The following is a 25034-nucleotide window of genomic DNA, read 5'->3' as shown; positions in this document are numbered from 1 at the left end:
ACAAACACTGTACCATTTTAGATTTTCCAATTCAGACCCGATTATCATTTCCTTGACTTCCTGCTGCCCCTCAAAGATGCGAGTCCCCATCCCAATCGATGCCCCCAAACTCAGTTGAGAGGCCAAAATGGTGGCCCCAGTTATGAAAATATGAGAATATATTTGTATTTGTACTCTTATCAGCCTTCAGTGCGCTCTGTATCTTCGTCTTCTCTAACGTGATTGGTGGATGTCAGCGAGGTGGAAAATAACCAAAATGCTGCAAATTCACCAGATTGTTGCTGCTGGTTGATTCCTCCCCGTAACGCTAACAACACCCGATGATGCGGGTTCAGTGTTGAGCTTTACAGTGTGTGCACGTGCTGGTGACGTGTCTCTTTGCTTGTGAACACCTCGTGCAAGCTCAGGCATGAGGAAAATAGACATGATGCTGATGAGGATTGTGCTGGTTGCCATGACACCGACAGTCACAGCTTTTTTTTAAATGCCGCATTTAGTGTGTGTGTGTGTGTGTTTGTTCTCATGTAGACTTGCCCATATATTTTCCAATAGGGAATCGTGCATATAGAAATAGTCTGTTACAGGGTCAAGCTGTGGCCGTTATGAAGTGTAGAGGCAATTTTTTATGTCATTCAAGTGTAAAAAGAAGTGACCGTGTTAACAGTAGAACATGCGAGTTGGACTTTTACGGCTCTGAATACCTCTGAGTCGTCCAACTTGACGTCACTTCCTGTCTGTATTTTTCTCACCTTCCTCTTCTTTTGACACCTTTTGGAGGCTGGTTTGGTATTTTGCCCTCCTGTCTTAATACTTTCTTGTATTTTCATTATTATTTTTTTTAATATATTATTTTGGGGCTGCATGGAAACAGAGTGGTTAGCACGCAGGCCTCACAGCTAGGAGGCCGAGTTAAATTCCAGCCTCGGACATACTCCTATATGCTGGTACTCCTCCCACATTCCAAAAACATGCTAGGTTAATTAGCGACTCCAAATTGTCCATATGAATGTGAGTGTGAATGGTTGTTTGTCTATATGTGCCCTGTGATTGGCTGGCCACCAGTCCAGGGTGTACCCCGCCTCTCTCCCAAAGACAGCTGGGATAGGCTCCAGCACCCCCCGCGACCCTTGTGAGGATAAGCGGTAGAAAATGAATTAATACTATTTTGGGGCTGCACGAGTGGTTAGCACTCAGGCCTCACAGCTAGACCCGAGTTCAATTCCACCCTCGGCCATTTCTGTGTGTTTGCATGTTCTCTTTGTGCATGTGTGGATTTTGTCCGGGTACTCCGGTTTCCTCCCACATTCCAAAAACATGCTAGGTTAATTAGCGACTCCAAATTGTCCATAGGTATGAATGTGAGTGTGAATGGTTGTTTGTCAATATGTGCCCTGTGATTGGCTGGCCACCAGTCCAGGGTGTACCAAGTGTACCCAGCATCCCCCGCGACCCTCGTGAGGATAATCGGTAGAAAATGAATGAATATATTATTTTTTTCTCAGCAGTGTGTCTGTGCTGGTGACTCATGACTAAATAAGAGATGATGATGATGATGATGATGAGTACTGTTACGTTGACACCAGCAGTCACACTCACAATGACGCTCAAATGTATCTTTTTAAACCATCATTTAGCTGAAAGCAGAAGCGTGTGTGTGTGTGTGTGTCCTTGTAGCCAGCAGAGCTGAGTGCTGATGTCAGCACAATGAAGGCTTAAGGCTGAGAGAGAGGAAATGACTGTGTGCTGCTTTCTAATTACTACTGACCATATAAGGACTGCCTGTGTGCATCCTGCAGGACGGCAGCGGAAAAAAAAAAGCTTCATCGACAGCTCGGAACATGATGTAGCCTCTGAAAAGAGAGAATATGCGCTATGCTATATGTGAAAGGAGCTGATAGCACAGTTGATTTTTGACACTTGAGAGTCAGAGAGGGAGAACATTTTCTCTCCAGGGCTGATGGAATTAATCAACATGTAGAATGAAGTGATGGACCGGAGGTTCACGTAGTTCAAATTCTGCAGAAAAAAAAAAAAAAAAAAAGGATGATGTGATTGTCTGTGACACACAAGCACCAGTCTTGATTGCTGGAACAACAACAAGCTTTTGTTGCAAGTTTGAATGAACTCACAATAATCCCTAACATGGGCTACTGTTGCAGCAAACTAAACCTCTACTTCCTGTCTGCTCGCCCAACCTCGGCTCCTTTTACAGCAACACACACCTTAACGCACCTTAACTTATTCATCTCTTATTTATTCTTCTTATGTCCTATATGGGTTCTATACGGGTCCTATATAAGTGTAAAGGTGACTATAGGGGTGTTATTCCATGTCTAGAGGGCTCTAATCATATTAAAAAAATATTTTTGGAAGGTGGTCAACAAATTTTCTATGCTCTACCAACAGAAATAGTTGATGTATAAATAAGGAATCCTACTTATTTTAGACACTTTAGACTACTTATTAGACAAGCTAAACAAGGGATTACTGGACATTTATTGTTATTAAAAAAACGGCATAAAAAACTGTATATTTTGTCATGAAATCAAGCATTTGTTTCCTTGGAATTTGCTCACTTCCTGTCTGGGTTGTAGCCCTGCTAACCGCGTTAGCTCATTGTTACATGCTGATTTGGGCGTAAACGTAATCATGGATAACTTGGCTCAACCCTGACCCTGGACTGGTGGCCAGCCAATCACAGGGCACATATAGACAAACAACCATTCACACTCACATTCATACCTATGGACAATTTGGAGTCTCCAATTAACCTAGCATGTTTTTGGAATGTGGGAGGAAACCGGAGTACCCGGAGAACATGCAAACTCCACACAGAGATGGCTGAGGGTGGAATTGAACTTTGGTCTCCTAGCTGTGTGGCCTGCGCGCTAATCGCTCATCCACTGTACAGCCCGTCATGGAATATAATGAAAATAAATTCATATTTAGTAATTAAGAAATTGAATAAATGCTGTGATTGTCAGCTGGAGTGGATGGAAATGACATAATAACAATGTACTGCAATATTCATACAAATATAATGCTAGCATTTGACCAATTTTGGAACATTTATTAGATATAACAAAACGTCTTGAAGAAACAAAACAGATTTGAAGACAACTGAATCATTAATTCATTCATTTTCTACCGCTTATCCTCACGAGGGTCGCATGGGGTGCTGGAGCCTATCCCAGCTATCTTCGGGCGAGAGGCGGGGTACACCCTGGACTGGTGGCCAGTCAATCACAGGGCACATATAGACAAACAACCATTCACACTCACATTCATACCTATGGACAATTACAAAGTTGCATGTTTTAACCTAGCATGTTTTTGGAATGCTAGCTATTTTTTGTGCTAACCACTCGACCACCGTGCAGCCAATTAACCTAACATGTTTTTGGAATGTGGGAGGAAACCCACTCATTCAAACTCTGGTCTCCTAGCTGTGAGGTCTCCGCGCTAACCACTCGACCGTTGAAGTATTAATATCACAAAAATATTATTTAGACAAAAAAAAGCATTTAAGGGTAGAAGCTCAGTGTCAAATAGGCTGGTGGATAAGTGTTCCTCGTCAGGGCATTATACTGTAACACCTGTTCAGCAGTATCACTTACCTCAGGAGGCAACGCAAACACACACACACACATGCATGTACACATTCTGGCATGAAAGAAAGCTGACATTTGGCTTGTTTACGCTCCGGCGTGCAATGTGTCGCTCCCTCACGTGCACGTTGGTGTGTTACATCATGATACACTCGTAGATGTGTCACTTCATTAGCCACATCTACGGAAGATGATGCAGACTGAGGAATAGAAACAACTACAGACGCTAACGGTTTCTGTGGCGTGCTCGTTGATCATCAATCAGCTCCGTTGCTACTAGCAACCGTGACCCCCCCATCACTATCAGGCGGAGAGCATCTTCTTTATCTTTAGAGACACATGAACTCTGTGTATGTTTGATTACGAACTAGGAGCACATTCATTCATTTTGTACTGCTTAAGGTAGTGGGGGGTGCTGGAGCCTATCCCAGCTAGGAGCACATGATAAAAAGTAAAAACACGGTACAGGATATGTGTGGAAGTCAGGCCCACGCGCCAGATTGCTGCAATTTAACCCAGTCTGCCATAATGGAAAATAGCACTGAGTTGGCCCGCATTGTGGAACTGTACAAAATAATACTATGCCCAAAGTCATAATCTTATCTACAGCAAAGCATGCTGGGAAATGCATGCACAATCTTGCAGGATATTAAAATACTTTTCAATTTCATCATTCCTGGTGATTTTCAAATACAAATCAAATACATGGAGAATACTATGAGAATTAAAAATGGTGGACAGCCCATACTGTACCATGCCCCCCTAAGCCCCCCCCCCCATCTGCACTGCCCCCATGTTGAGTCACAGATCGACATCCCGTCCGCACGTTGTAAATCATCGATTGGCCTTTTGCCAGTCAAGCGTTTGTGGCGGTGGCGGTGAAAAGCGCAGCAGTGGCGTTTTTCTGTTTTCCCCTTTTTCTCGTCTAGTGACGGACAGGAAGGGAGGGGCTGCATGCTGAGTGTGTCTGCTGTGTGTGTGTGTGTGTGTGTGTGTGGTGCATTTATTCACATGCTCACATTCATAAAATCAATGTAAACACACCCAGTCCCTCCTTGAAAAAGTAGGACACCATCCATATATGTCGTAAAAGCCATAAGTGGCGCCCCCTATGGGATGTATTGAAAATGCTTTTCAACACAATACTTTTCACCCTCTTCATAAATGTACACGTACGGTGAAAACGACATATAAATTCATTGATATGTTTACTTCTTTTACTTTGGTTTGGACCACATTGTAGCTGATAAAGTACAGCAGAGACACCGACTTGCTATGATGCTAATATGCGCACGTGCTAACTGTCTAGCTTTCCTTCATTTCCTTCACTAGCCACGTTTCCATGAGGAGTTTTTCTCTTTCCGAATGGAATCTTTCCGAAGGACCTTTCCGAAAACAATGGTATACATGGAAAGGAATATTCCAATCGTGTGTATAATCAACCAGAATAGTCAATGGGGCATGCGCAGTAAAACGTAAACATCAACCAAGTTTTTCTTTCACTTGTTGGAATAACTCCGTATTGCTAGTTTTTTGTTCGTTCCAGACTTGAAATATTGGAATATTCCACCCCTGTGAATCTGATTATATATTCATTCGGATTGGCACTTTTCTTTCGGAATGAGGTGTATATGAAGGTTCAATTCTTTCCGTTTGAGCAAATAACCCAAATGGAATTGGGATATTTGGGTCCATGTACACGTGGCTATTGTGTAAGGTTGCTCTCATGTCTAAGTTGAATGTTCTCAACTCCTATTTCCGTGTCCTCAATTTTTTGTGGCTTCCTTTTGTGGTGCAGATCTGCTTTGCTTGATTCATTCATTCATTCATTTTCTACCGCTTATCCTCACGAGGTTTGCGGGGATGCTGGAGCCTATCCCAGCTGTCTTCTGGCGAGAGGCGGGTTACACCCTGGACTGGTGGCCAGCCAATCACAGGGCACATATAGACAAACAACCATTCACACTCACATTCATACCTTTGCTTGATGATGGTTATAATGTTGACTTTTGTTTGCGTGTATTTGTCCCAAGGGGCTCCTCATTGATCCAAATCAAAACCGAGGTCCCAATCTTGTCATCTGTTAAGTCCCGCCCCCTCTGCAGTTGCTTTTTTCGTGGCGTCTGAGCTTACTTTCAAATCCTGTGGGTTTGTCATCTGCCTCTGTTGACGTTCGTACTGTAGTTAGCAACTGATGCATGTAGATTACCACTGCTAATGGGGACCTATTATGCTTATTTTTCAACCCCTTTTGTTTGTACTTCTAGAATCTGCACCTATTCCAGCTGTATTTCTTTGGATTTCGTGCTTCCTGCGAAAACTATGTGTTTTAATGTATTCCACCCACGGTCCACCTCCAGGCACGCCCACTCCGCTGTGGTTGGTCACACTCCCAATTGCTTCGAAGGATTTTCCGGTGTCGCTAACTGCGAATCCAACTTTATAGAAGTTGCTAATAAATGGCGATTTATTTTTTATTATTGTAACGACATTTATGGGCAAGAAAAGTGGAAAAAGCATCATAGGTCCCCTTCGGTTGATGCGTGCCGTCTGCTACTGTTGTAGTTTGCCATGGATGATTGATGGTGTGAAACCATCACCTTTACGGCGATGACAGGCCGAAGGAATGCTGTGTGTTTGCGAGTCGCCTGAAAGGTTGTCTGAGGACAAGTGCACATTGAGGCTTTTTTGGCACCGCCTTCCACTTCCTCTCCCGTCCTCCTTTCCGCCGCCATCTCTCCTCACAAGCGCTTGCTCCTGTCCCTGCTCTTGAGCTCCTCCATTTTCCTCTCCGGCTGCTGTCGACTGCAGCCTGGTGAGGAGGAGAGGAGAAAGGATGCAGGAAGTAAGGGAGGAGGTGGCGGTGTGAATGAGGGAGTGGCGCCCGAGCTTGTTGTGTGTGTGTGTGTTTTTACTATTTGTATGCAAGTGTGTGTGTGTTGGTGTGAAGTTTGCCAGTGGACATCCTTAAGCTGCTTCCATTACCCATCATGCTTTACTGCAGGGGTCTCAAACACGCGGCCCGCGGGCCAAATGTGGCCCGCAGGACACTAGTTTGAGGCCCCCGCCTTGATATGAAAGTTTAATGTTAGTGCGTCCCGCGCAAGTTTGATATGGATGCTGTATGGTATCATGTACCCAGAAAAAATTATTACGTTTGATTAATGTTCATGTTAAAGGTTAAATAACTGTTAATAGTTATCCTCCCTATCCGTGTGGAAGTGGTAAGTTTTTGGCTATTTAAGTTTAAAGGAAATAACTTGAAGGCTACCGTTTAGGTCGCTAGCTCTCTAGTTTGCGAGTTAGCATGTGTCTCAAGACCCTGCAGTTGCGCAATATGCTGTAAATAAAAAGAGTATAAATGTGACTATAGTCGTGTTTTGTCATGTCTACAGGGCTCTAATAATGCTTTGTTAATTTTAATCTGAAAAAAATAATTTGTCTACCCACCAACTATATGTGGTTTCTTAAGTTTTTATTATTTGCCGTTTTATTATTATTATTATTATATTTATTTATTACTGATTGATTGATTTTCTTTATTCTTGATTTGTTTGTTATTACGTATACTATCAGAATAACATCGATACTTAGGAGGATACACGCCGTGTATTGAAAGTTTTTTGCTTTACACCAAAGCCCCCCTTTGTGTGTGTGAGGGATCATCATCGCCACGTTAACCTTCGCCCTTCTGCGTAAGGACCAGCACGTTTTCGCCACGCCGGCGTTTCATCCACGTTTTGCAGCGCGGCCCAGCTGAGCGAAACGCTGCCACGTCAGCATGCTGCCACTCAATCCCAATCGCCGTACGACGCTAACACGCCACTCGGCCCGGACGGACACTTGGCCCCGACACTCGTAATGGGGCGGGTCCGAGGTCAGCAGCGCTGTCAATCAGGTCGTGCTCCGGTAAAGACGCTGAGGAGGATGAAATAAAGACGAGGATGGGAGGAGTGCTGTGACGTGGGGGTTGGGGGGGAGGACGGGGAAGGCGAGATGGATAAGTGACACTTTGATTAGGTAAAGGCTCGCCCGGGCTTTCAGGCCGGGTTTTATGGCGTGATGGGGTTGGACCCCTGCCGCCACTCGTCAATATGCTGACGCGCTTTGACTTAAACACGCAGTCGCTACAAAACCTGCTTACTTTAATCCTGAAATGCTCATTTGGACTTACTGGGCACGACGGACGAGTGGTTAGCACGCACGCCTAACAGCTACGAGACCCAAGTTCAATCCCACCCTCAGCCTTGGTTAATTGGCCACTCCAAATTGTCCATAGGTAGTATGCAGACCTCACAGCTAGGAGACCAGGGTTCAATTCCACCCTAGGCCATCTCTGTGTGGAGTTTGCATGTTCTCCCCGTGCATGCGTGGGTTTTCTCCGGGTACTCCGGTTTCCTCCCACATTCCAAAAACATGCTAGGTTAATTAGCGACTCCAAATTGTCCATAGGTATGAATGTGAGTGTGAATTGTTGTTTGTCTATATGTGCCCTGTGATTGGCTGGCCACCAGTTTCAGGGTGTACTGAAGACAGCTGGGATAGGCTCCAGCATCCCCGCTACCCTTGTGAGGATAAGCGGTAGAAAATGAATGAATGAATGAATACCAGAATGTCACATAACATAAACATAACATAAACAACATGAAATATGATTTTTTGTCAATATAACACCATGAACTATTTACAATTTTCACATTTGCGACTGAACTGTGTGTGCACTCGTGTGGATGTGTTAAAATTATAACCCTCTTCACGCAACACGGCGAGATGCCTTTTCCTTGCCGCCTTCTATGTGTATTTCAATGGGAAAGATGCAGGCTGAGTTCTTATAAAACACCCAACACAAACACATTGTCCTATTTTTGTGATTAAAAAAGTGGCTCGAGTAGACAACATGGGTGTCTTCCCATGTAGGGCTTACTAAAACTCAAATCAAGCATCAAGGATAAGACACTAATTGTCACTTACAGCAGTCTGACACTTGGACCTTCTAAGACAAGATGGTGCTCCTTCTAGATAAACGTATCCACTCAGTGGCGTGTGTCCGCTGAACACATTCTTACCTCAGTCTATCACGACATTATCCCAGGTCACAACATCGATAACGGCCTCACATCGGCAGGGTTAGGGGTCGTCTCTTATGAGGCGGCGAGGGCGCCGCGTCGATGTCACCGAATGTCTCACGCTGGGACGTGTCCATGTGGGGGATGTGGGGACATGATTTTTTCTTCCAGAATTCACAGATGCTTGTTGTTTTTAAATCAAGGTTGGATGGAACGGGATTGGCACGGTTACCATGGCAACAGTACGTCGGACGTTTTACTCAACTTTCACTTTGACTCATTTCAACTTGTGCGCGCACGCGAAGGCACCAGGAGAATATGCGTGAGGAAAAAAAGAGGCCATAGTTATAATAATTACAGTCTTTAATCCTCTGGACACACACACACACACACACAGCTTTTAATTAACTATTTGGCGCTGAGGAGCTCAGCACTTGGCTTAATTATTTGAAGCACGCACGGATGCGCACCTCCCTCCGAGCTCACCTGGGAAGGGAGCGCCGTGGCGGGGGGAGATGAGATCGGTTTTTCAAATCCCCCCAAGGCGGAACCAGCGGGGACGGACATTTTTGCTTCTTTTCTGCCGCCAGCTGATCCGGTGTAATGCGGATTTAAGGTTTGCTGACGACTCCTCATTGAGGCGACGCTACGGCTCAGCGTAAAATGGATTAAAAACACAAAAAGGGAGGATTGGGCGTGCAGGCAGAGCTAAGAGCTTTAAGAGGTTAACAGATCACACTGACAGCTCGGATAACGACTTGGGCTTGTTGTGGATATTAATTTGAATAATTTGACTCTATTTTTCAATGACGGAAAGTGAAGTTTCTTTGGGGGAATGGAGCGGTCATGCCAGTGGAGCTATTCGGTTGGCTTCCCCCTAAATGATGGCCTATTGTTGGTGTACTGAAATGAAGCATTTCCAAGCATAAAAATGGCTAAATTAACTTACTAAATGACTTAAAATACAAATACAAGGCAGTAGAATCATTGGAAGTGTGACTTTTTAGCGTTGTATTCTACATTGGCCACTAGGTGTCCGTGTTCAGTGAGCTATACATTCATTCATTTTCTACCGTTGCAGCAAGCTAAACCTCAACTTCCTGTCTGCTCGCCCAACCTCGGCTCCTTTTACAGCAACACACACTTTAACGCGAGTCTTATTTATCGCTTATTTATTCTTCTTATGTCCTATATGAGTTGATACAAGTGTAAAGGTGACTATAGGGATGCTATTTCATGTCTAGAGGGCTCTAATCATATTCATTCATTCATTCATTTTCTACCGCTTATCCTCACGAGGCTGTTGCAGCAAGCTAAACCTCAACTTCCTGTCTGCTCGCCCAACCTCTGCTCCTTTTACAGCAACACACACCTTAACGCGAGTCTTATTTATCGCTTATTTATTCTTCTTATGTCCTATATGGGTTGATACAAGTGTAAAGGTGACTATAGGGGTGTTATTTCATGTCCAGAGGGCTCTAATCATATTTAAACATTTTTTTGGGAAGGTCCAGATTTTCTACGCTCTTCCTACAGAAATAGTTGATGTATAAATAATTAATCCTGCTTGTCAGAAATTCACTTATTAGACACGCTAAACAAGGGATTACTGGACATTTATTGTTGTGAAAAAAACGTCATGAAAAAACTGTATACTATATATTTTGTCATGAAATCAAGCGTTTCTTTCCTTGGAAGTTCCACACTTCCTGTCTGGGTTGTAGCTCTGCTAACCACGTTAGCTCATTGTTACATGTTGATTTGGGCGTAAACGTAAGCACGGATAACTTGGCCCAACACATACGCAGTTTCACCAACATAGTTGAAGTATTGTTCGTGCTAGAGCCTATCCCAGCTGTCTTCGGGCGAGAGGCGGGGTACACCCTGGACTGGTGGCCAGCCAATCACAGGGCACATATAGACAAACAACCATTCACACTCACATTCATACCTATGGACAATTTGGAGTCGCCAATTAACCTAGCATGTTTTTGGAATGTGGGAGGAAACCGGAGTACCCGGAGAAAACCCACGCATGCACGGGGAGAAGATGCAAACTCCACACAGAGGGGAATCGAACTCGGGTTTCCTAGCTGTGATACCTGTGCGCTAATCGTGATCTTTCTAATTTCCTATTCTCTTGTCTACCATACAAAAGTAGGCGGAGTGTAAAAGTGACTATATTTCATTTCTAAAGGGCCCCAATAATGTTTAAACCCGTATGTACTCACTTATCACTTAGCCGTGATAAACGAGGGCTTACTGTGTCTTGATGGGGGAGGGGGCATTGCCGATTGTGTGTGTGTGTGAGAGAGGTTTTGTGCCTTGATGAGTCACTGCAGCAGCATTGAATGCAAGCACATGGGAGTGCGTGTGTGTGTTTGTGTGTGTGTGCTGTGACTAATGTAGAAGGTGCTGATGTCATGCTTGTCCTCGCGGCTGTAAATTCCTGCAGTTCGGAGGAAGATGATGTGAAAGGAAAAGTCGTAACGGTTCTCCTCAAGCTAAAACATATTGAAACGTTATTGATAAGGAAGAAGGTGAAGTGTGTGTGTGTGTTCTTGTTGTTGGCGTACAAATAATGTGACCAATGTAAGTGCACTTTGTGTGTGTGTGTGTGTGTGTTCAGTAAGCGACATGGGCGGACGGATGCTTTTAAGATTTGTGGCGAAGGTGAACAGTGTGTGTGTGTGTGTGTGTGTGGTCTGGTCGGTCATCAGTTCTCCTGACAGCTTTACGGTTGCTGAGCTAGCAGGAGGCTACGGGAAGTTTGTTAGCGCATCTTTTTTTTTTTTTTTTTTAACCAGAAGCCTGTGTGTGCCGGCTGTGCGTGATTGGGAACACCCAACACAAACACATTGTACTATTTTTGTGATTAGAAATGGTCTGTTCCAGTGTCAAACTGTGGCCAATGTTTTGTAGTCATATTTTAACATTCTGAAGTGTCAAAAATAAGTGAAACATTGCCAGTCGTACTTTGAAGAAGATATTATGAAAAAAAACTGCCATAAAACTATAACATTTCCAGACTGTGTGTTCTCTCGCTTGTGCTCTGCCTCCTTGTGGTGTATTGGATCGATCTATCACTGCGCTGTTGTTTGTGTCTTATTCTATTTACTCCTGCTAACCAGCACTTACTTATTATGGGAACCCATTCCTGTGATAAACAAGGGCACACTGCATTAAAATCATTGTGGTTACTATGTTTAGCATCTCCAGAGTCCATTACAGTGCATGATACACAATAAGTATACAACAGTGCACACATACATTGTTCAAAGAAGTTTAATAATTCATAATTTCATTTATAACTTCATATAATAGTTAAAAATGTTTCAGGGTCAATTGGAATTCATGTTTTTAGAAGATTTTGTATACATTGTTAAAAAGTGTACTTCCCCTTTAAGAGTGCATAGAGCTGATTATACTTCCTGGTTCACATTTAGCGGTTAGCTCGCGCTTGGGAGTCAGAAAGTTTTCTTACATTTTTTTCATGAAGAACACTGCAGGGAGGAGAAGGAATGGGCGGAAACCAGTGAGAGCACCAACACACACACACACACGGAGGGATTGATACCTCCTGCTTTCAGCCGCTTGTCAGGCCAGCAGAGTGTCTACTGAATAATAGATGCTAAAGCGGGCTAGCATGTAGCCGCCACATACACATACACTCATGCACGGCCGCACCGTATTGTCATCATGCAAGGATACCAAATAAAAAAAACAACAACAACATCAAGATGCTGCTAGAAGGTAAACACACGACAAAGTTCTGACCCAGGGTCTGTTTGCTGTGTGTGCGTGTTAGCATACACGCCGCACACCCAACCTGTCTCATCTGCTCACATCCAGCGTGCGCGGGCACGTGCTGGACGCACACATGCACTTAGACCAGGGGTCGGGAACCTTTTTGGCTACGAGAGCCATGAAGGCCAGATATTTTAAAATGTGTATCTGTGAGAGCCATATACATTTTTTTAAACATTGAATGTAATAAAATGTGTGCATTTTTATGTAAGACCAACAGTTTTAGATATAATGGGCTCCAATTATGTAGACCAGGCACACTACCCCACGCCAATGGGGTGTGGCCAGCACACTTTCGTGAGCAGCGCAGTGTCCAACAATAAATCAAATACTCGCTGCCATTAATGCAACTTCTGCTGCTGCATAGTTTTGCACCATACTCAGTATATTTCATTCTTTTGGCCATCTTTGCCAGAAGGCTTGGTTCTGCAGCTTTAGCTAGGTGACTATTTGACTAAAGGAGGAAAGTGTACATTTACATGTTGACATCTCAAATGCATAAGAAAGTTGTTAATTTTGAATATTATTTTTAACAGTCATTTCTGTGATGGTTTACTTTAAAATGTTAGCAAAAATACATTTTTATTGTGGTAAGAAATGCTTGAGAGCCAGATACAGTCGTCAAAAGAGCCCTACCTGGCTCCCGAGCCATAGGTTCCCTACCTCTGACTTAGACCGTCCTCCCGGCCATGGGGTCAGTGTCAAGTCTGGCGCGCGCACCCGCGCTAAGCTAACAGGATAATGACTGACCAATTAGGCTCAGGCTTGATCTGTCTGGACGTATCCAGTCATCGCAGAGCCTCCGGCGGACATTACTCAGGCATGGATACACACACACACACACACATCACAACACATGCAAACACACTTGAGCTGCACAAGCAGGGAATCAGTATCAGTGTGTTTTATAAGTGTTATAAGTGCAAATTTGCATCAGCGACACTAGCCATGTTTACATGAGGAGTTTTTCTCTTGGAAGCTTGGAATGGAATCTTTCCGAATGACCTTTCCGAAAGCAATGGTATCCATGGAAAGGAATATTTCAATCGCATGTCTACATGCGCCGCTATAATCAACCAGAATGGTCAATGGGGCATGCGCAGTAAAACGTAAACACCAACATCACGTGATACCGACTTCCTCGAGTTTTCTTTCACTTGTTGGAATAACTCCGTATTGCCAGTTTTTCATTCGTCCAGTCTTGAAATTTAGTTTGAATCAAAAACAAACTCTCCGCAGCAGTCCAGTGCCGATTGCTCGCCTCCATTTTTTAAAATCGAAGAACGTCTCGAGCTGCATATTACATCATATCTCAGCATTCGCTGAAAGAACGCGCCCGGGAACAGGAAAAGATAAAGTTCAATCTCGCTAATATTTTATAATTAAGCTTGGCACATGTTTTATATAGATATGTATTTTCTTTTTTAATAAAACTGGACTTGTGAATGGCGTATAGAAGGGTTTAGATTCTGTTCCACAGATGGCGCTAATGCACACGAAAGCTGCTTGCCAACCGCCAATAAACAACAGAAGAAGAAAAACACCACGAAGTCTGACAACTTTCCGTTTAAGCGGGTACAAGATACCTCAATCGGATTGGGGAAAGGAATATTCCACCCCTGTGAATCCGAGTATATATTCATTCGGATTGGCACCTTTCTTTCGGAATGAGGTGTATACAAAGGTTACATTCTTTCCGTTTGAGCAAATAACCCGAATGGAATTGGAATATTTGGGTCCATGTATACGTGGCTACATGTGGGTACGGGTGTGAGTGAATGCCTTCTGTGGGCAGGAGAGGCAGTAGAGAGTTCAGAAAGCGTTGCAGCATGTGACATATCAAGCGTACACAAGCATTTGTGGCCTTAACTGCAGATGTACTCCCTTTGAATGGATGATCCTCACTACCATCATCGCAAACTGCATCGTGCTGGCGCTGGAGCAGCACCTCCCCGACGGCGACAAGACGCCTTTATCCGAGCGATTGGTAACGTGCACTCAACAGCTATACGTACCTCGCCATCTTCAACTCTTCTTCACTTCCTGATTGTGTTTCCTGCAGGAGGACACGGAACCCTACTTCATCGCCATTTTCTGCTTCGAGTCAGGGATCAAGATCCTGGCGCTGGGATTCGCCCTCCACAAGGGCTCGTACCTGCGCAACGGCTGGAACGTCATGGACTTTGTGGTCGTGCTCACTGGGTGAGTTGAGATGTTCATCTTATTCTGCTGATGTTGTATGAGATACACATCAGCAGTGTAGTGCATCAACGGTGACTTACACCCTAGTTGATCCCGTGAGCCGGGTTCTGGTTGGATTTCGGTCATGAGGAAAATAGTTCCGGTCAGTTGGTGGGGACACCGGTAACCTAGAGCATTCTAAATAACCTTAAATTTGGATTTTTAACATAATAAACATTGACATTAAAATCAAGTAAAATCTAAGTAAAGCAAAAAAAATCTTTAAAAATTCTTTAAATTATTGAAATCAGAAGAAAACATTTTACAGTCTTTGGGTACTTTCTTGTGTCATGACCACCAATGAAAAATGTGTCGACTGTGTGACTGATTTGTAATTTTATTGTTTTGTCAAATGTTGGTTTTCATATGATTCTGTTTTTGTCTAAATTATTCTATTACTATCTTGGTTTTTGCACAGTATTGCACGTAAAAAAAAACGAGTCCATCTGTGGTGTCGGGTGCCAAATCAGGTGCCCAAACAAAGCACCCCACACAGTACTGACTCACTGTCCCAGCATTTTTTAATTGGAACTGCTAAATAACCCACCACGGGGCCAAATACAGTTGCAAGTGGCAGACAGGTTCTAGAGTGATTCAGAAGAAACATGAAGAAACACAAGAGGAGGGACTGGCAAAAAACATAACTACACATAATTCCTCAGTCAGGCTAGCTACGTAGCATTCACTACATTACGTCCAGTTTGCATTAGCTAGAAAACATTACCGATACAAGAAACAAAAACGATTATGTGAAATGCTATGCATGTACCACATCGAGATTTGCATCCCAACTTATTAGAAATAAAAACGTCTTTCTGGCTGTGATTAATTGTGATTAATTTGAGTTAACTATGGATGAAATTAGATTAATTATGATTTTAATAATGTAACTGAAAGACAGCCCTATTTATATGAGTTTGTCATTAATCTTCTATTTCATTATCAGCTGTTTCTCCTCAGTTTTGCTTTTTTGGCATTGCTTTGCTAGTCTGCTCATCGCCATCTTGATTTGTGTGTGTGTGTAGGTGGGCAGGTGGTGTGCATGCATGAGTGTGTGTGTTTTTGTCGCGTGATCTAAATATGGAGACCCGAGAGAGCAGGAGGAGGAGAGATGGAAGGTGGGACGGGTTGAAGATGGTAACAAGATCTAGTGTTTGTCAGGGGAGAAAGAAACACAACACACACACACGCACTCACACACAGCGGCCCTGCTTTGACACGCTGTGCATGTGTGATCAGGGCCACGCCCCCAACATCACCATGCACCTCTAATGAGGACAGGCGTACGTGCATGCTCACACACACCCGCACGTGCACACGCCCCCTCAGAGGCGGGATCAGAGTGGAGCCGCAGGGAGCGGCCGTCGGGCCAAAGTGAAATGTCACCTCGCAGAGAGACGGGGCAGCGTTGTTATGGCGATAGCTTTTGAGAATCCCTCGCCTCTATTTGGCTCATAAAGTCCAATTCATAGGAGCGACACGTTCACACAGGGAACTCCTTGACCATGATACATTATGCTAGCACTGTTTGCTAAAGACAACTCGCAGTATCTGACAAAGGCAGTACAGACCTCACGTTTTATTCCGTTTTGTCATAGGAAGCCCATAGACCAACCATAGACCAACCATTGACCAACCATAGACCAACCATAGACCAACCATTGACCAACCATAGACCAACCATACACCAACCATAGACCAACCATAGACCAACCATTGACCAACCATTGACCAACCATAGACCAACCATAGACCAACCATAGAGCAACCATTGACCAACCCTTGACCGACCATAGACCGACCATAGACCAACCATTGACCAACCATAGACCAACCATACACCAACCATAGACCAACCATAGACCAACCATTGACCAACCATTGACCAACCATAGACCAACCATTGACCAACCATAGACCAACCATAGAGCAACCATTGACCAACCATAGACCAACCATTGACCAACCATAGACCAACCCTTGACCGACCATAGACCAACCATAGACCGACCATAGACCAACCTTTTACCAACCATTGACCAACCATAGACCAACCATAGACCAACCATAGACCAACTGTAGACCAACCGTAGACCAACCGTAGACCAACCATAGACCAACCATAGACCAACCGTAGACCAACCATAGACCAACCATAGACCAACCGTAGACCAACCAGGGTTACGCCTACCCCTAGTGGTATGTGAGCAAACTGCACCAAGACACAAAGACACAAATCTTGATGCGTGATGTTTGGTTACTGTGAACCACAGCTCTGTAGTGCAAACAGCACTCGTGCATGCTACCATACTATGCTCGACTGTTGGCATGACACAATGATCTTGCTACTTGGGTCCATCATAGTGCTGCCAGCTCTTTAGACATCAATGCTTGCATGTCGACTGATTTCCAGTGGATAGTAAATGTATACCACTATACAGTACAAGCTGTACACTGACTATATTAAAGTATACCGAAGGTTACTTTATTGGCAAGCTACAATAAAACGGTGACTGGGTTGTGGAATGCTGCATTTTTTCCTGTGTGAAATCCCCATCGCTCGGCATCCTCCTGAAGATGTCGGTACGCCATGCAAACGGCGAAGACTCGTTACAGCGGCAAACAGTGAGCGGAGATAAGGGTGGACGCGTCCATGCAGCTACATAACACCGGGAGGCGGGAGGAAGAGAGGACGTGATGACATCTCACCGCCTCCCCCACCCCACCTCCCCTCCTCTAGACAGAGAAAGAAAACAAGGATTGGTTTGGCTGGAGGAGGAGAGGAGAGGAGGAAGACCACAGGATGAAGGGGAGGGCGGGGCGGAGGTAGTGAGAGTGATGGCGAGGGAGAGGGAGCATCTGAGGAAGGAGGCGAGGCAAAGATGGAGATGGAAGAAAAGAAGGGGGAGGGGAGGGAGAGCCAAACCAGAAAGAGCAAATGCAGTGAGGGATGGTGTGTGTGTGTGTGTGTGCGTGTGTGTGTGTGTGCGTGTGTGTGTGAGCGAGCGAGTGCTGCAGTAACCTGCTTTTCCCTGCTCTTCATGATCAATCACCCAGCAGCAAAGCCTGCGTGACACACTCCGCTGTTATCTTATGCTGCACACACACACACACACACACGCATGCACACGCACACACTTCAAAGGCATATGCACAATTACTATACGGCCGATTTATGGACCTTCAATCTTCATGTATATTCATATTGAATGTTTTAGCGCATGAATGCCGAAGGAAGTTTTTATGATTTATCCCTGTTTGTGTGTGTGTGTGTATGTTTTCCTGCCTCGGTGGGCTCCAATTTAGAAGAAATACTTTCCCGGCGGTCCCTGCTTATCCAAAAGAGAAACACTAGCTAAGGGGGTGTCCAAAGTGTGACCCGCGGGCCATTTTTGGTCCACATCTTGTTTTTTAATTTGAAATAATAAAACAAATTAATTATTACGGACTAACCCATTTAGATCAAGAAATGAACCCTATTGGGTGCGAGTAATCATTACTATGATAACCAATTAATCAGTCGATTATTTATTTCATTAATCAATTAATCAGATTTTTTAAAAACACAATTTAAATGTAATATTTGAATCAACAGAGCAAATAAGTGCATACATGTACACAAAAATACAATCATTAGCATTTTAGTAGTCGGTTAATCTTGTTGTTTCAGTTAACAGATTAATCAGTTAGGCCATCGATGGACCAAATGAATATGAAGCAATGAAAAAATATTCACATTTGAGAGGCTGAAAGGGTATTTACATATTTAAATCAAAAAACGATGAATCTATTACCAAAATAGTGCTCGATTAACTAGGTCATGGATTAACCATTGATTAATTGTTGCAGCTCTAAGTGATATACTTTATTGCATGTATTTTCCTATGTTCCAGTAAATGGAACATACAAATTCTACACTGTTCACATGAGCAAGGGGAGCATTCTAATCAAATGTACGTTTGGGATATTGGATGTTTAGCTGTGATGGATGAAGATGTCCATTCAGAAGATGACATTAACTCCACATATGAATAATGACCTTCTTAACCGTACACGAATGCACCACGTCTTTGGCAGACCACACCCTGTCCCTGTTTGAATCAGACTTTGGCCACAAGCAGGGTGAGCATCGGCGCCGGGACATGACGTCCAGCAGCATGAGGTCAGACAGGAGAGCACCTGGCTGGGAATTGTCCCTCTGCCATGACTTCAATTAGCAATATTGCTCTGCAGTCATTTGCAGGCCATCGCTCTCCTGTCCACTGTCTTCGTCAGCCGTCGGCTGAAAGGTTACAGCTCACCCAAAAGTTCCGACGTCCTTGCTTGTCCTCTTGAGGAAACTATTTGAAACTTCTTGCATAACCCGGATCAGGGGTTCCGTGCAAGGGTTCTTCCAATGTGGATCAAAGACTGAATTCGTAGGGCACTGTCGAAACTGCCCCCAAAGTCACATGAACAAACTGACTCATCATGTTAGACTTTAGTAAAAATAAACATTATCCGCCACTATAAATCATTTTTTGTTATTTTTTTTGTAGAATTTTACAAGATTAAAGTGAAAATATTATGAGGAATTTTAAGAAAAAGTAATAATTTTATGAGGGCATGTTTCAGAGAAAAAGCAATCATGTTAAAATGGAACAAAAAATCAGAATTATGCAATCAATTATAGCAATTTTACATGATAAAAGTATTATGACAAAATTCACAATATTAAAATTCAATATTAAATATAATGTTATAGTCATTTTACAAAAAAAAATCTGTGAAAACATTGTCAGAAAATGACAGAAATAATCTTTAAGAAATAGTCATACACTTATGAGAAATAAATAGCAGTTTTACAATAAATAAATTATACTTTACTTCTCAAAAAATAGTAGTTTTTATGAGTAAATACTGCAGTTTTCAAAGTAAAAAGTTGTATTTTTCACATAAAAATCCATCCGCTTTCTATGCCGCTAATCCTCACTTGGGTCGGCGGTATGCTGGAGGCTATCCCAGCCGACTTTGGGGGAGAAGCGGGATACACCCTGGACTGGTTGAAGTTAACATTTTAAGAGAAAATACTGCAATTTTCCAAGAAAATAAATGTAATTTTTAGAGAAAAGGTAACAAAAAAATACAATAATATAATTTAATTTAAATTAAATAATTTTATTTAAAAAAATGGTGGAATTTAAAAAAAAAATCTGAATTTTACAAGATGACAGTGGGAGTATTATGAGAGGGAAAAACTACATCAAAATATTAATGTACCTGATATTAGACTGTAGTTTTGGTGTCATTTCCATCTTATTGGCCAAATCGAAACCACACTGTAGCATTTTGAGTCTTTGCCAGCCGGAGTGGAGCTCCGCCTCTGCATGCTAAACACCACCAGTAAGCGCTGGATGTGGAAATGTGTAAAAGCCTAAAACCACGCGGCTGAAAATCCATAATGTGCGATTAAACGTCAGAGTGAAGGTGAGGAAGCTTTTGGCCATCACATTTTATGCTTCTCCTTCATTTCTCCTGGTGGTCGTGAGGATGCAGGGAGCCAAAATCATTGCAGGGTTCAAGAGCAAAGTAAGAGAAAGGTTGACGATGGAATGGAGTTGATGTTGGGAGGGGCTCGGAGGAGGGAGTTGGCGGGAGGGAATGGGGTGGGGTGGGGTAGGGGTCCATCAGCTGTGCGTTAGCACTCGGCTGAGCTCAGCAATAATGGCCGAGGGAGAAAATGAAAGGACGGAGAATGTGGTCAGAGGCAGAGTGCTTCCGCCCGTGAAAGCTTCAGCAAGAGGAGGAGGGATGAAGGAGAGACAGAGGAGGTGGGAAGGGGCCTGGTGATGATATAACGCTCACAACCCCTCATCCCAAATTGGACCCTGCTCCTTAGCACCCCTCTGCAGCCGGGATGTGGGCTCTCCCAATCAGGGGAAGCGTATGCTTTGCTTTAAGATGCTTTCTTACAATTGGTATGGGCTGCTTTCGTGGGATGTGTTCTGGATGTGTTATTTAAAAAAGAATTATCAGCCGATAATGTGTCACAGATGATACAAATAAGTATGTCTGTATTAAATATAAATGTATTCATGGCATCCATGGAAAGAAAAGCTGTGACATCTTCTGGGGTTTCATACCTGAGCTGTTTACTCAAATACCAGGCTAATGGTTTGTTTCTTCTTACATCATGTTCCATCATGCGTGTGTGTGTGTATTAGGGGTGGTCCTCAGTGGGAGACTGTGAGGGGACAGAATCTCACACTGTGCTGACACATGGTACTCCCACACTGTTTCCACCATACACACGCATCATAAACAGGAGGAATGAAACAAAAAAAAAACCTGTCAGATGCCGCATCATTAAAAGACAGATTTTTATCTTAGAAGACGCTCTGAGACACTTTAGCTTGAATAATGAAAGTTATACTTTGTTGAGAAAAAGCTTTTTTATTAAAGTCCTGGTCTTAATGAGAAAATATTGCAATTTTTCAAGAAAAAGTTGCAGTTTTCAGATGAAAAGTATACATTTTTAATGAGAAATAATGCAATTTTACAAGAAAAAACATTCTACTATTCACAGAAAAAGTTATAACTTTTATCAGACAATACAGTTTTTCAAGAAAATAAATTAAACTTCATTAAGAAAAAAACTATTTATGTGAAGATACTGCAGTTTTACAATAAAAAACACTATTTTCAACAAAAAAAACTTGTACTCTTAAAGCAAAAGTTAATTTCATGAGAAAATATTTCAGTTTTTTCAAGAAAACATATTGTACTTTTCAGAGAAAAAGCAATAACTTCAATGAGAAAATCCTTCAATTTTACAAGAAAATAATGGTACTTCATTTCGGAAAAATATTATAATTTTTATGACAAAATACTACAATTTCTTGAGAGACAAAATATTGTACTTTTCTGAGAAAAAGTAATTATTTTGATAAGAAAGTACTGCAATTTTCCAAGAAAATAATGGTACTTACTTTTGGAAAAATTAATAATTTTTATGACAAAATACTGCAATTTCCTGAGAAAGACAAAATGTTGTACTTCTCTTAGAAAAAGTAATTATTTTGATTAAAAAGTACTGCAATTTTCCAAGAAAATAATGGTACTTCCTTTCGGAAAAATTAATAATTTTTATGACAAAATACTGCAATTTCCCGAGAGACAAAATATTGTACTTCTCTGAGAAAAAGTAATTATTTTGATTAAAAAATACTGCAATTTTTCCAAGAAAATAATGGTACTTCCTTTTGAAAAAAAATTATAATTTTTATGACAAAATACTGCAATTTCCTGAGAGACAAAATATTGTACTTCTCTGAGAAAAAGTAAATATTTTGATTAAAAAATACTGCCATTTTTCCAAGAAAATAATGGTACTTTCTTTTGAAAAAAAATTATAATTTTTATGACAAAATACTGCAATTTCCTGAGAGACAAAATATTGTACTTCTCTGAGAAAGTACTGCAATTTTCGAAGAAAAACACTGTACTTCTCAGAAACAAAGAACATATTTTTATAAAAAAAACATTAGAGAAAAAATAATACCTTTCATGGAAAATACTGCAACTTTAAGAAGAAACTTTTTTGTTGAGTTAAAAAACAAAACGACGTCAGGAGGTTGCCTACAGCCACTGCTGTTTATGCCAATGTTTTTCATTAGAGAAGTTAGAGGTTTCTTATTACTAATGGAGGTGTAAGCTGGTGTATTTTTGGCTTTTTTTTATGAAAGCAGCGTAGCAGCCGTGTAAATGGGGATCCTTTGTCGTCACGCTGTGCCCGTCAGTATGTGTGTATGTGTGTGTGTGTGTGTGTGTGTGTGTGTGTGGGCGTTTGCTGAGGGATGGGCTGCAGGGGGCTGCCGGGGGGACCAAAAATCAATCGTACGGAGACCCACTGTCCCCGCCCTATCCCCGTTGCTGCGGCAATGCCGAGATTCCGTCGGTGAGCCCGAGCCGCGTTGCCCGGGCAACGCTTTATGAATGAGAGCAGGCCGGTAACCGTGGAGACTCGGGGTGAAGAGAAGATTCATGGGTTGCTACGGCAACGTGGCGTGAACGGGGAGAGACCTCCGACGCGGTCCTCCTCTTCCCCGTTTTTTTGGACTAAAACTAAAACAAGGGAGACTTATTTGAAGTCATAATTGAGCATTGCTTTACTTGAGATTCATTGTAAGTCATTTTAAATAGTCATATCAAGTACATTTCATATAATTATGGTGAATGGGGATTTTTTTCCCATATTTTTTTGGTATCCTCTGGAGGGCACAGCATCCTTAGTATTTGCTTGTACATGAAATTCCCTCGCCACTGTGCCCTTTTTGGGTTTGAATTTGGACTATTAATATCAACTTTATGCATATTTAAGCAAATTGTATGTTTTTTTCCGCTAAATCATACGTGTCTAATATACAGTAAATCACACTCCTGTCCTAAACCACCGAACCCGGGTCTAAGCCGAGTTCTCAGATGCTGGTAAAGACCTGACCAAGACAAGATGAGTTTGAGGAACATGGAAATCCCAGAGTGTAAGATGATTGTAGACGGAGAACGTATCAGTGCTGGGTTGATATCGGGTCTTCTGATGGGGCGGAGCCTCTTTTTTTATGGAACGCCATTTTAAATCATGCGCTCCAAGGAGCCTAATGACTGCTAATGGCTTTTTTCCCCCCCTGATAAATAAGAGCGCTGGCTGGCCATCTTCACTGTCAGATGGAGGCTGCTGCTGTGTTGTGTGTGTGTGTGTGTGTGTGTGTGTGTGTGTGTGTGTGTATGTGTGTGTGAATGTATGCGAGGTGTTTCCCAGCAGCTGTCGCCTCTGTCATCACAGTCTAAACGCCACATCAACCGTCTTCCCCATCATGCTGCGACCGTCTCTCGCCACAATTGAATGTCACACTTTGGACACTCGGGAATAGCACTCTCTTCGAGGCTGCTCACTCCCCGTCTCCGAGGAGATGGTGACATTCCTCCACCTGGGAATTCCCACCTGACTCCTTTATCTATTTGGGTAGACAATGAACGTCCTGGTCTCTCTTTAGCCAGCAGGGGGCGCCTCCATTACACATCACCGGCTTCAATGGAAGGATTGCGGTTGGAGAGTACCAAACCCCTCCGTCCTCGTGCGTTGCCAGGGGCGACTGCATCCCTGATGTTTTGGATGGCCTGCCAGAAGCGTCTCGCTCGGGTGAACACTTGACGCTTCCGCGCTGACTTGACACAAGGATAAAGACAGAATGTGCAAAGTGCGGAAAGATCAGAGAGAAACACCAAATAAATAAAATATCAGGAAGCTACAATACTTTTAGCCTTTGAGGCGGTCATGGAGTGACGCCATCTACAGACACAAGGAAGCTGGAAGCTCGCTGCCACAGCGGCGTCGGCGGCGTCAGTAGCGGCGGCCGTATTTTTGCTGAGGTCTGGTGTTTTTCCGGTCGGCAGCGGCGCGGCCTTTAGCCGAGGCAGTTAAAAAGCCATTGAGGGAATGAGGGGCTTGGCTGCTGGTATCGGGTCTGTTAATAAATGACCTCTTACTGGAATTAGCAACCAACCTGGAGGGAAGACGGCGGACATGGAAGGAGGAAAACAGATGGAAGACTATGAATTCATTTGAAGGATTTAAGATGGGAAGATACTGCAGTGTTACAATAAAAAACACTACTACAAACAAAAAACTTTTACTCTTAAAGTAAAAGTTAATTTCATGAGAAAATGTTTCAGTTTTCCAAGAAAAAATATTGTACTTTTCAGAGAAATAGCAAATCACCTTCTGAGAAAATACTTCAATTTTACAAGAAAATAATCGTACTTCCTTGCGGAAAAAATTATAATTTTTATGGCAAAATTATGCAATTTACTGAGAGACAAAATATTGTACTTTTGTGAAAACAAGCAATTATTTTGATAAAAAAGTACTGCAATTTTCCAAGAAAATAATGGTACTTCCTTTCGGAAAAATTTTATAATTTTTATGACAAACTACTGCAATTTCCTGAGAGACAAAATATTGTAGTTCTTTCTCTATGACCTACTAACATTCATTTTTATTATTATTATTCATTCCAATTTGGGAAAAACAAAGTCATTTCTGGATATAATTGTAAATAATGGAATTCCAAATAATCATTCATTTGCTACCGCTTTTCCTCACGAGGGTCGCGGGGGTGCTGGAGCCTATCCCAGCTCTCTTCTGGTACACCCTGGACTGGTGGCCAGCCAATCACAGGGCACATATAGACAAACAACCATTCACACTCACATTCATACCTATGGACAATTTGGAGTCGCTAATTAACCTAGCATGTTTTTGGAATGTGGGAAA

General features: G+C 42.7%; 1 protein-coding gene across 16 annotated transcripts in view; it reads left to right on the top strand.

Moving 5' to 3' along the window:
- The window catches only part of cacna1ab (calcium channel, voltage-dependent, P/Q type, alpha 1A subunit, b), a 90906-nt gene that overhangs the window by 1761 nt on the left and 64111 nt on the right, over window positions 1-25034 (top strand). For all 16 annotated transcript variants that reach the window (XM_058065323.1, XM_058065315.1, XM_058065313.1 and 13 more), the window contains exons 2-3: window positions 14363-14468; window positions 14544-14683. In XM_058065323.1, coding sequence (XP_057921306.1) covers window positions 14363-14468; window positions 14544-14683 — 246 coding nt within the window. The remainder of the gene's footprint in view (window positions 1-14362; window positions 14469-14543; window positions 14684-25034) is intronic.

Source organism: Doryrhamphus excisus, chromosome 1 (assembly GCF_030265055.1).
Source record: "Doryrhamphus excisus isolate RoL2022-K1 chromosome 1, RoL_Dexc_1.0, whole genome shotgun sequence".
Classification (NCBI taxonomy): domain Eukaryota; kingdom Metazoa; phylum Chordata; class Actinopteri; order Syngnathiformes; family Syngnathidae; genus Doryrhamphus; species Doryrhamphus excisus.
The sequence above is the reverse complement of the archived record's forward strand: the minus strand, read 5'-3'. Positions and strand labels throughout refer to the sequence as shown.